We start from the raw sequence: 13,044 nt of genomic DNA on the forward strand, positions 1-13,044 counted from the left end.
TTTCAAGATAAGGGAGATAAATATGTTAAATTATTACAAAATTTTGTTGCTTCATGTACATTTATCTAATATTCTTTGGGATTTATTATTGGTTACTTTCCATTTCTACATAAACAATAATTACATTATGTGATTAGAGTTTTATTTTGTTTTATTGTCAAAAGCAGTTGTAAAGGAGTGGTTTGGATTGGGACGGTAAATCAAGAGTCATTGTAATAATCTCTTTATTGTTCATTATTTGCCTCTGAGATCTGAAATTATACATTTGAGATGATTGATTAATTGTTACTTTCTTGATGTCTGATGGAAATAATATGGCAATAATATCATGCATATAAGGGACAATAATACAATAGGTTGGTTAGGTAAGGAAGGGTAGTGTGACCTGATGAATAAAGGGCAGGAAATTTGGACTGCCACTCGAAAAGAGGATATTTGATATGGGGCAGAAATTTAGCCCTGGAACAGACAACCTTCAGGCCTGTCAAAGAGTTGTTGCAAGGGTTTTTCAGTGTGCAGAGAGTGCAGCACTCTCTCTATACTAGGCATCCGATTTAAATATGCAGAGAGGCGGCACTCTCTCTATAAAAGGCATTCCCCAATTAATCTCAATATGGCTGTAAATTTATACATCCCACACAGCCAAACTGACTAACCATTTCGAATACCAGTCAAAAGAAGTCAAAGTGGTACATTTGAGATGAGATTAGGTTTTCACTGCTCATATAAAATTAACACTTTAATTATCACCATATATTTCTAAAGCCGTGTTACAAAACACAACAACATTATATATTTCTGCATAAAATTTTAATAAAATGAAGTTGTAGGCGACAATTACAAAAAATATCATTTATACACTAACAGCAAGTAAAAAATTGTACAAATAAATGGCTTATTTCTACATCAAAAATGTGTAAAATACAAAAGTTAGCAAGATAGGCAATTAAAACATTTATTTAAAAAAAAATCATGAACATATACTGAATGAGACTACAGAGTTGGGCATAAAAAATTCAGCTGTACTTTCTGCCAGTCATTTCCATAACAAAGTATACTTTTAGTGCAAAGGGCCTGTATCATGTATGTATTCTATCTTTTCATTTAGTTTATAACTCATAATTAATTTTTCATTTTTTCGGCAAACAACCTGATCGTACTTTGTTGAACTCAAAAATGACTTTAGTATTTCATATGTATCCAGAAAATCCCAGAAAATTAAAACCTATAAATAATAATGCATATATTTGTTTATATATTTATGCAATTTCTTTTTTCTTTCAATACTTCAAATTATACATGTCATTTAATTATAATGGCTAGGCTATTAAATTTCTTAGTAAAAATTTGTGTTTTTGAAAAGTTGACTAGAAAACTGAAGAATTCCAAAAATGTTTAAGGAGAGATTCATAATGATATTATTTATGCTGAAAAAAGATAAAGTCTTGTCCATGAAAGAGATCATACAGAAGAATATATTTTGATAAATCAGTTGATTTGGCTATTATTTCATTTGACTAGAAAAAAAAACAAAATCATAACAAAACAACAATGGTCCTACTGAGCAACATACTGAAACACTGATAATATTTTATAGTGAAAATGCTCCAACCATTAACAGTCTAATATCAACTAGTCAAATCTACTCAATTTTTAACAATTTTAATGTTACAACTATTGGAATACATTCATCCCATAAACTGGGGTTACATGTAGATGACAAATATTTATGGTTTTATAGGTTAAATAATTACAAAGTATGAAGTTAAATGGAAAATGTTTAACATAAATATTGCAATTTTACCAAAAGATTTTTTTTATTATGCTAATTTTGACATTCTGTAAACCAACTTATTTTTGCAGATACTTTATTTCGCGTTTTGTCCTTCTGGCAAACTTCCAGGCGATTTATCTTCATGGCTTTTAAATTTTCTTGATGTATTTATATAAAGAAGGATCCAAGGCTTACATCTTCGTGACGATTTATATTCGTAATATCTTTCTTTTCCTGGAAATTCATGAAATAAATAGATCACGAAAAATTAGTTGGTTTACAGCATATAACAGTATTTGTTCATAACTGCTGATGAAAACATAGCTTATACAAATATAATGAATACAATCAGAATATAGCATGTACACAATCCAATCTGGCGAGAATCAAGAAGGAAATCAGTTGTATCCTAGTCAAAGATAAGATAGAAGATAAAAAGTTCACCAGTACATGTATAATATTGGTTGATGGCAGCAGTATTTTCTCTATAACTCTCTACTAGTGCAATAATAAATAACGGTGAGATTAAAGTATCTATCACAGATATTGGTTGGTTCTATGGCAGGATTCATCCATTTTTCAAATACTCAGATTTCCATGTCTTGGCATTCTCAAAACCATTCTGTCCTAGTTTGTAATCTAATAAGGCTTGTTCTATTTCTTCATCTGTATTCATAACAAACGGACCTAAAAACAGCATCAAAATAAAGCAATTAAATCAACTATTTGATATGTAAAAAGTGATTGTCGTAATAAATAGTGAAAACAATTGAATAATTTTGTGTGAATATCTGTGATAATATGTCAATGAATGTCAAATTTTTTCCTTTTTTCAACAGACCAATCAAAAACTCAATTTTGTCCTTGTAAACTATGTTCTGCAGTATCAGAATATGTGTATATAAACTTTCCACCAATCAGGAACCTCTAAAACAATGATGATCTCACGGGAAAGGATTTATTTAGGCTGAGCCTTCATCCAATCCCTTTGTTTGGATATAATTGATTTAAACAATAAAATCTTTGAATTGAACAATGATGTTCCCATAGTTCAACACCATTTCTGAATAATTTATAAAAATAGTAAGAATAAATTGAACAGTTTTAATGACTACATCCTAAACAATATAAAATAATGACAGCATTTGATTAATTAAAATCTTATAGGACAAGTACTTTAGGGAAACAATGAGTACATTTCAGAAAGAAAAGAAATTGTTGGAAAAGGTTTACAGTTGGACGACATACAAAGTGACGACGCTTTACCTTTTGCTCAGGTGAGCAACAAAAACTAGAATTATTTTTTTTGGTTATTTTTCGAAAGGAATCACTTATTTTGATATTGCTGGGCCAAAACGCAACAAAAAAATATATTGATGTTAACATAAAAATAGAATGCAAAAACTTGTTTATTAATGTTTACTCTCTCAAAACAATATCATCAATATAAATTGGTCTGATACCTAGTTTTGTTAATTAAAATTTTATATAGCATGATTATGCAAAAAGAACAAAAAATTGTCTGACCAAATTGCCAATGCTGATTACAATTAAACAGAAAATTAAACTTTTAGATATACAGGACCTACTCCAGGTGAGTTATTCTGTATTATAAAATACCTGTAATGGTATATTAAGGGCATCCTATCTATGCGCTATGCCTTAGTACCTGTACCCGGTCACATTATGATTGTCTTAAGGTCTACATATTAGAATTTTCACATATTTCACTTGAAGGAAAGACATCCTTGTCTTACAGGCACATCATTAAGTTTTAACTACATACCATACTGAGCAACTGGTTCATTTAAAGGCTGTCCTCCAATCAACACAAAATGGCAGGTATCTGATTCCTATAAAGTAATAAAAATACTTTTTAAATAAAAAAAAAAAATGATGAATGATTTAGGACCAAATCACCCTAAAATCAAATGTTTTTCAAAACTTCACTATTTTTCAAAATTTAATATTGTATCTATGTACTTTAATATAGCATTGTAGTTTTAGTTCAACAAATTTACTTTTCATGGGATTTAAAGCCATAAAATGTGAAAATTCTGTCAAGGGGTGAACTGATGCATAATATTGACTTTTTGTAGCAAACACGCTATGAAATAATGTTTTCATGCCAAATGATATTCATTAAGGAAATGTATCAAATATCAAATGTTTATCACTGAAAAAATTGTTTAAGACAACACTTGTGTTATTAGCCTAAATATTCCTGAAATAAGCCTAATTTTTAACGGAAACTGACAATAACACTTGAAGATTTTACTTTCAGGACATCACAGTCGCATTGTGTCATCAAGCCTAAGCTAATATTTGTTTTTGATGATAGCCTTTATTTTGATTTTAAAGAATGAACCTTTTCCATATAAACTTACTTGGTTAAAAATATGTATAAAATCCCCTTCTTCACTTAATACTAAGGTGTCATAAGGTTTTCCAGTGGTAGGTTTATCTGAGTTGCCTAAAATATAATATATCAATAAATTAATTAAGGAGGGTTCTTATTGCTCAAACTATAGATAGTGTTTTGTTTTGTATTTTCTTCCTTAATTTATGCAATGGCCTCATCTGTTTTTCTTTGACTGATGACTTTTCATTGCCTCCTTGTATTGACTTCTCATTTGTTTTAACTGTTTCATGAGCCTTTAACTTTTATTTTATAAAGTTTGGGTAGTACAAAGTGAAATACTTCTTCGTTAATATATAGAGTTTTGTTATTGTATTTAGAGATGGGACGTATCCTATCAATGAAATAGGACATCTTCTTTTAAAAAAGAAAATTATAGGATCAACACATGTAACAGACAGTTAAGGCCAAAGTCATAAACCAAATATAACAACAATTTTCAGCAGATCTTGAAAGCAAATGTGTTAAATAACAATATTGAAAGCATTGCAGAAACTTGAATTTGATGAGACTAAATATAATTTTTAAGTTTTTGCTGTCTTGTCACGATATAGCCATTTTGTGCTGATGTTGGGTAAGGCAAACACCAATCAATCAACCAATCAGTAAAAGAGATTTGATCAATGTTGCACCGATACAAGATGCATATCAACTTCAATCTGAGAATACTCTTTTATGTTTTTTTATCATCTGCAACACAAATAATATTTAAACCAATAAATTCTAAACAACATTATTTCTTTTTTTTAAAAGACTTTAACCAAATTATACAGAAAAAGACATTTTAACATCAGTTAACAAAGTGGAAAGAGCCAAAAGAACATGCATTGATACACCTGGTTCAACTGATGATAATATTCCACTGGAAGTCAATCCATCAATCAATCAAATCAAATTACAAATAATATTTTACCACAAACAGATCCTGAAAGGACATGTCCATGTTTTAAAATGTAGAAAATATATTACCAAAATGAGCAGATCCTGATAGGACATATATAAAACTGTTCCAGCCTGTTGGTATAGGTTGATCAACACTGGAGCCTTTCTGCATTTTAAAATCTAGGTACATTGTTGGTGTTCTTGTATACATAGGGGACTGAAAATCATATACATAAAAGTCAAAATTTCAAACATCAATTTTAGGAAATGTCCTTCTAAATATATCTGGTATCTTTTTTCATAGAACGTTTATTGTGTTATTGTGGAAAATTATTCTTACAGCCAACATTCAATCATTAATGAATTTAATATCAAAAACATCCAACATGACTGGTAATTTGAGTTCTCTATAGTGTATAAAGAAACAATAATAAATTGGAAATCCTTCATTTTAAAAGGGTAACTACATGTATTATTTATATCAAATTAAACAATGATGAAAGATGGAGAAACTTGAAGATTTGACCTTCAAACAGGAGACTGAGGAGAGTGATCATTAGAGTAAGATTCCTAAAATTATGAAAATATACTGTGAGGCTCAGACTGATTTCTATACAATTACTTAGCAAGAAAAATTAATGATCATCAACACATAAATTCCATTACAGTTGCATTAAGGTTTCCTATAACAAAATTTTCTCTTCATTTACATCATTTGGTCTCTGGTGGATAGTTACCTCATTAGCAACCATACAACAACTCCTTATCTTTATGTTTACTAGTAGGAAAAGTCTATGAAGTCAACCCTGTACATTGTTGTCCTTTAAATAGAAATTGTAGATGTTTGACCTGGCATGAAAATGTTCTGATTTAAGGCTGGTTTTGTTATCAAAAGTTCACTTTAATCAACTTGCCAGAAGACTGAAGTTTTCAAGATAATATTGAAGTAATGTGAAATTAAAAAAATGCATGGAAAAAAGTGGAGAAACCAAATTTTTAAGAGAGAAAATGGTCACAATTTCTTCCATTTTACCATCAACTTTGCTGCTTTTCGGTATATGGATAGTAAAATGGCCAAAGAAGTCATGGAATTTATAATAATTGACTCCCTCCTATGCTATACAGTAGATAGTTGGAGATATATGTATTCAACTTTCTCCTTATTTGCTATCTGTTGAAGTCTTAATATTAATATTAATGAACCTACTGTTTTGCCAAATGCTTTACCAGCAATGACTTTGACGGTGGTGCCATCTTCTGTTGACCTTGGGATATCTTTATCTAATAACTCCTGGTAGGCTGGTTCAATCATTTTATCTTTTTTGGCTAAATTCACCCACAACTGTAACCCATGAGCCTCGTCTGTTCCCTGAGGCATCTCACAATGTACTATACCACGTCCAGCAGTCATCCACTGAAATAGATGTGAACTTTTCCTAGAATTAGGTTTCAGAATCAAAAATGAAAATAAAAGAAAAAGGTTGTAATAAGGTGATTTAAACTTAAGAGAAAATCAGTTATTAACCTACCAAAGAAAGGACAGTCTTAACAAAAATATGTCAGGCAGGAATTAGTTATCTCCCTTTAAATATAACGTAACATGATTTTCAATTTTAGTATGAACTTCCTTGGTAAACATAACATCATCCCCTTTGTGAAATGCATACATGACACAATATTGTGTTGGATGGAAAAACTAGGAAATGCATGGCATATCTATTTAGTTTCTAACAACAAGATTCCCTCCTCAATATATATGTTCAAAGCCCCAATTTTTTTTCTCAAGCTAATAGATAATAACAAAATACTCTTTTGTGCAAAAATCTATTCCAGTAATGTTTTGTGCTCTATTCTACTTCTAAACATGTATGAATCAATTAATATTTTGTGTAATTTACAATTTTCAGTGCCAGATCATTTTATGGCTGTATAACACAAGAAAAGGAAATATTTAAAACCAAAACTGTAATGATTTATTTAAATATATAACTTCAACATAAACACTGCAAATTGAAAATAAATTCAAATGATTTCATATTTTGGTCAATTTGAAACCAAATCACAAATTCTCCTTTAAAAAAAAATCGCATTTATCTATAATATACCTGAACATCTCCACTATTCAAAGCACCTTTATGACCACAAAAATCTTCATGTTGTCCTGTACCTTTCAGAACATAGGACACCTGTAATGAGGAAAATAACTGTACTAGAGAATTAAAATATGCCAAACAATAATAGTTTCACAAATCAAAATACAGAAATTAAGAAATACTTTAAATACACAGTTTTTCAAAAAATATTTTTTACTTAATTGCTTACTGTTTACATGTAGGATTTAATTTACATCTATTAACAAACCATTTTCTTATATCTTGATGCTTTTCTCAGCTTGTTCTATGTTTTCAATAATTACAGTGCTATTAGATAACTAATCATCCTGAGAAAAAATGACGACCAATATTTTAAAGAAAAAGGAGAGGTTCAACTGTGGAGCTATTTAAGAGTGACACTTACCGTTTCAAATCCTCTGTGTGGATGATCAGGAAATCCTGCTGGTGGTTTCACTTTAAATTCATCTAACATTAAAAATGGATCTAGCAGCTTTAACTGAAAGGAGTAATATACACTAGAAATATCAACTGTACATTGGTTGACCATCAAAGCAAACAAGATCAAGTTAGAGAACGGAAACCAGTTTTGGGACGTACGTACGGACCGACGTACAGACGGACAAGGGTAAAACTTAATGCCCCCTCCACTACGGCGGGGGCATAAAAATTATATGTAGATGCTGTATGCAATATTTCATTTGTTATGTAATATATTAATATTATCCTGAGCTTGTTGCATTGTATTATTGTTTTACATTGAAAATGAAAGAACCTTAGTGAGCGCGCTCACATACCCCACATTGTCATTGGAGAAATAAAATAAGTGTAAGAAAAAAAAATTGAATCATAATTTCCTGTCAATATGCACATCTACATAGTATGTCCTTATTATCTACACAGTTTTATGAAATTCTGTTGTGTGGTTTGAGAGGAGTTGCGATGACAAAAGGTTGCAGTAGTATATTGGACAAATAAGTTCAAAGGGGCGTAACTCCTGGAAAAAAAATTGAATCGTAATTTCCTGTTGATATGCACATCTACGTAGTATGTCCTTTTTATCTGAAAATGTTTCATGAAATTCTGTTGTGTGGTTTGAGAGGAGTTGCAATGACAAAAGGTTGCAGTAGTATATTGGGCAAATAAGTTCAAAGGGGCGTAACTCCTGGAAAAAAATTGAATCGTAATCTCCTGTCGATATGCACAACTACGTAGTATGTCCTTATTATCTGAAAAGGTTTCATGAAATTCTGTTGTGTGGTTTGAGAGGAGTTGCGATGACAAAAGGTTGCAGTAGTATATTGGGCAAATAAGTTCAAAGGGGCGTAACTCCTGGAAAAAAAATTGAATCGTAATTTCCTGTCGATATGCACATCTACATAGTATGTCCTTGTTATCTGAAAAGGTTTCATGAAATTCTGTTGTTTGGTTTGAGAGGAGTTGCGATGACAAAAGGTTGCAGTAGTATATTGGGCAAATAAGTTCAAAGGGGCGGAACTCCTGGGAAAAAAATTGAATCGTAATTTCCTGTCGATATGCACATCTACGTAGTATGTCCTTATTATCTGAAAAGGTTTCATGAAATTCCGTTGTGTGGTTTTAGAGGAGTTGCGATGACAAACTGTTGCAGTAGTACATTAAAGTAAATAAGTTCAAAGGGGCATAACTCCTAGAAAAAGAATTGAATCGTAATTTCCTGTCGATATGCACAACTACATAGTATGTCCTTATTATCTAAAAAGGTTTCGTGAAATTCTGTTGTGTGGTTTGAGAGGAGTTGCGATGACAAGAAACAGGACTGATGGACTGACGGAGGGACAGACGGACGGATGGACAGACAGACGGACGGACGGACAGACGGGTCAAAAACATTATACCCTCCGCAACTCGTTGCGTGGGGTATAATTAAGTTTAAAGGTTGTGCACTCAAAAATATGTTGAACTCTTCCACATACTCAATGTTCCTGTCCAAAAGGTTGCAGTTGTCTTTATTTTCTGTTTTGTTTGTAGTTTTTTTTCCTTCGATCTTTCTGTATGATAATTTTCCATACCACGCTTTTCAAGTGATATGTGTTTTTCTCAGTCCAGCAGGAAGAAAATCATGATGTCATGAGCCAAGGTCAATATCATTGCCTAGGAAAATAGTGATAAAAAGATTTTAAATGGTCTTTCAAACTCTAGAATGTTTCTCGGCTACAGTGTACATCTCATCTCAGGGCTGTCGCCTTGGATGAGATTGTAGTGGGGAAACACCTTCTTGTTTGAAATACCATCGATAATCTATAATGAACACATTAATGTAACATTTGCCAGATAAGATCTAAAGAATGTTCTCCTCACTGCACTCTATTGTTTGAACTATCAAAAGTAATAATATAACCTGGAAAATAGAGAGATCAAGCCAGTAGCACAAGGGTTTTGATTGCAATCTTTACCCCCAAAACCCTGAGTGTTACCTCTGGTCTTCCTATACTTCTTCTAACTACAGCTCCATCTCCTTCATCAGCCTCTATACTGGACAAGCTTAACTTCACGGTTTTTGATGTCATATCAATGGCACTGTGATATCATACTGAAATAATAACGTTTTATAGTAAAGGATAAACATGATCAATCAATTAACCTTCAAATCTTTCTTTTTACCTAATTGGTAAATAATTAAACCATACTGTTACCATGGGGTTTCCACTTATTCTTCAACTTATGAGTTTGAATGATCCTCTGGCATCATCTGTCCATATCAATGCCATGGTCAACTACATGTGTATGGCAATTTATTCATAAACAGGTTGGGGACAACCCTTCAAATGGAGAACAGTTCCCAAAATGAGAAACAACCACTCAAATGAGGGATATTTTTCTAGTGATAAAACACATTTTTTCAAAATTCATATTATATACTTAAAATGGCACATACACATCGAAAAGATGATTAGTCCTAGTAAACATTTTTACTGAGAAGTTACATTTTATATATATAGCCTATAAAACTTCTTAATAATGACAACTTTCAAGAATACTAACTTTTTTAAAATTCAAAACAAGAGGCTCCCAAAAACCGGAATCACTCACCTGGTAAAAATTATACCATTTTGATATTTATGTTTTCCTTCATTGCAATCAGTTATAAATAGTAATAAATTAAACCTCCTTTCAAAGGCAATAACTCCTACTAGCAGTTTATTGACAATTTAGTAGATCTTATTTTTCTAAACACTTGTGCTTCCTACAAATTCTCTCCATCTATTATAGTTTCTGCAAAAAAAACAAAAAATATGAGTAAAATATGTCATTCATGGGCAATAACTCCAATAAGAAGTTAACTGATGATTCGTCCATGTTCACATGCTTATTTGTAGATCATATTTTGTTGATCATTTTTACTTTGGAATGATTCTCTTTATCAACTAAAGTTTCCTAAAAAAATCCTATAAACAAGGTGATAGGACATGTAGGACACAGTAGGTGGAGAAAACTATCAGTATCAGTGCCTGTCCCCTCCCCCGAGCATAACTACGATGCAGTCCGGTAAATCCACCAACATAAGGCTTTGATCGTATGTATTTCTGCTTAATTATATACAAATTGTATCAAATTTAATATAAATCGATTCACTGACAAATCGACTTGGAGTAGTTTATCTCATTTCCCAAAAAATATCTGAAATAAATGTTTAAATCAACAAAACAAGTGGGTCATCCGTGTTTTCATCGGAAATGTGTATGTCCGGTAAATCCGCCCATGCGCAGTAAATATGTATAGAGGGACAGTGTATCACAAATTTATGAAAGGAAAAGGTGATTTATTTATTAATAGACCATTTATTAAGGGATTCCAGATAATCCCCAAAATAATTCAAGTCAGAAATGAGATTTGTAAGCAATAATATGATTATCATTAGCTTTAGGAACTGTATCATATACATCACTAGATATTTTCGTAATACAGGATTTTTCTTGGGTCTCACTAATTAGCGACAAGAAGCGTCAAGAAGCGACAAGAAGCGTCAAGAAGCGACAAGAAGAATAATTTTAGCGACAAGAAAGCATTTTTTTTTTATTAAGATTACTTATTCCAAATAAATATTAAAAAATATGCATTTAATTTTTTTTTAATATATGGGCAGAAATAAATTGATTATTTTTTTTTTTATTATATTGTTAGATGAAGAAATTTTAAAACATTTGTGAGGAAGAAAGGTATTATGTAGTTTTTATTATTATATTGATAGATGAAAAAATTAAACATTTGTGAGGAAGAAAGGGATTGAGTAGTTTTTATTATTATATTGATAGATGAAGAAATTAAACATTTGTAAGGAAGAATGGGATAACGACTCGAGGCCCGTGTCCCTTGTTTTATCGCTACAATAACATCCAATTAACACCTTCAACTTTGTACACGCGTCAGACTATACAATTACACGCAACAGAATATACAATCATTGTAAATAGTGAACACCTGTTGAAAACTCAAGATTGTCATTAATTTCCTTCAATCTTCAATCAACATTAGACTATGCATAAACATGATAAATATCGCTAAATGAGGCAATACACAAAATAAAATGATGAAAAATATTCACATCTTAATTATGTTTTCCTCTTGTTTGATTTCAGTTCTTTGTTTTTCACAATTTGTGTCTGTATTTTCTGGACAATGATGCACAAATAATGCATTTTGCAAGTTTATTATATTGTACAAAGAGAGTTTTAAAAACAAATTATAAGATAGATATATTAATGTTCTAAAACAGAAGTAAAATTAATATCATAATACGACAGGGTAAACATTATACTTGCTTTATACATAATAAATAATAAAATATCACAAATAAATGTCGCAATTAGATCTATATATGTTTCAAAATTTTTTTCTATCTATTTATTGATAGAATATTATTTTTCTTGTCGCTAAAATTGTTTTCTTTTGCATATTCTTTTAATATTTATTTGGAATAAGAAATTTTGATAAAAAAAAATGTTTTCTTGTCGCTAAATAGTCTTCTTGTCGCTAAATTATTCTTCTTGTCGCTTCTTGTTGCTAATTAGTGAGACCGTTTTTCTTTAAAATTTTACATGCAGTGATGATAAGTACAGTTCCTATGAATAAAACAGCAGACGAAATATTCATGGAAGTGACAATTACGGAAGTAAATTGGAGTGGGCGGGTTTACCGGACGGACGGAATTACCGGACACTATTGTAATGATTACATGTATGTTGTTGTTTCCGAAATTGTAAAAAAATATCATAAGAACCTAAGAGCTACGGTTCCGCAGCTAAATTTAACAAAGCCTACTATGTTACTCATTTAGGGAAATCATAGTTCCTACGTGATAAAATCGAAAATAATTTGGAATCTTGTAAATGAAAGAGCTAGCGTCAAAAGTAGACAGTTCGAGTTTGCAGGCCTGTCGCCGACTGCAGTAAACGATTTTCTCGTACAGTTTAACTTTTCAATTTTGAAATAAAACCTAGTGTGTACCTATGCTAGGAATATTTAGCTGTTTTGAGTGTGGTGTATAGATCTTTTAAAAAGGTGAAGGCCAAACTGCAACCGGAAATCATAAAAATATTTTTGTCAGCTAGTGGTCACTTATAATGTTATAACAGACCACAACTTTCATATATTGAAAGTTTTGACATTAATGATTAAAACGAGTAATCGGTAAAGGTCATACATAAGATTTCATCCTAAAATTTATGAGATATCAGATTGCCCAAGTTATTGATATTGATTTATCCATTTGATGTCATATTACAGATCAATACAAAAAATAATCTCTCAGGTTGTTTGCATCACTGCTGTTTGAGATAAGAAAGTCTACATATATGACCATATATAGAGTTTTTTTC

General features: G+C 31.0%; 1 protein-coding gene across 2 annotated transcripts; it reads right to left on the bottom strand.

Moving 5' to 3' along the window:
* Positions 1-788: 788 nt before the first annotated feature.
* On the bottom strand, positions 789-12,740 carry LOC127715292 (pirin-like). Of its 2 annotated transcripts, XR_007988268.1 has the most exons (10): positions 12,674-12,734; positions 9,643-9,758; positions 7,593-7,685; positions 7,181-7,261; positions 6,283-6,489; positions 5,163-5,292; positions 4,162-4,247; positions 3,561-3,627; positions 1,377-2,461; positions 789-1,074 (listed from the first exon to the last, which is right to left on the bottom strand). XR_007988268.1 is itself a non-coding variant. In XM_052221339.1 (9 exons), exons 2-9 carry the CDS (start codon positions 9,733-9,735, stop codon positions 2,343-2,345), a joined length of 876 nt encoding a protein of 291 aa, XP_052077299.1. In that variant the 5' UTR covers positions 9,736-9,758; positions 12,674-12,740; the 3' UTR covers positions 789-2,342. The 2 variants fall into 2 exon arrangements, 1 of the variants encoding a protein (XP_052077299.1); XM_052221339.1 differs by having other exon boundaries at positions 789-2,461; positions 12,674-12,740.
* Between the last annotated feature and the right edge of the window lie 304 nt (positions 12,741-13,044).

Source organism: Mytilus californianus, unplaced genomic scaffold, assembly GCF_021869535.1.
Source record: "Mytilus californianus isolate M0D057914Y unplaced genomic scaffold, xbMytCali1.0.p SCAF_9, whole genome shotgun sequence".
Taxonomy (NCBI): domain Eukaryota; kingdom Metazoa; phylum Mollusca; class Bivalvia; order Mytilida; family Mytilidae; genus Mytilus; species Mytilus californianus.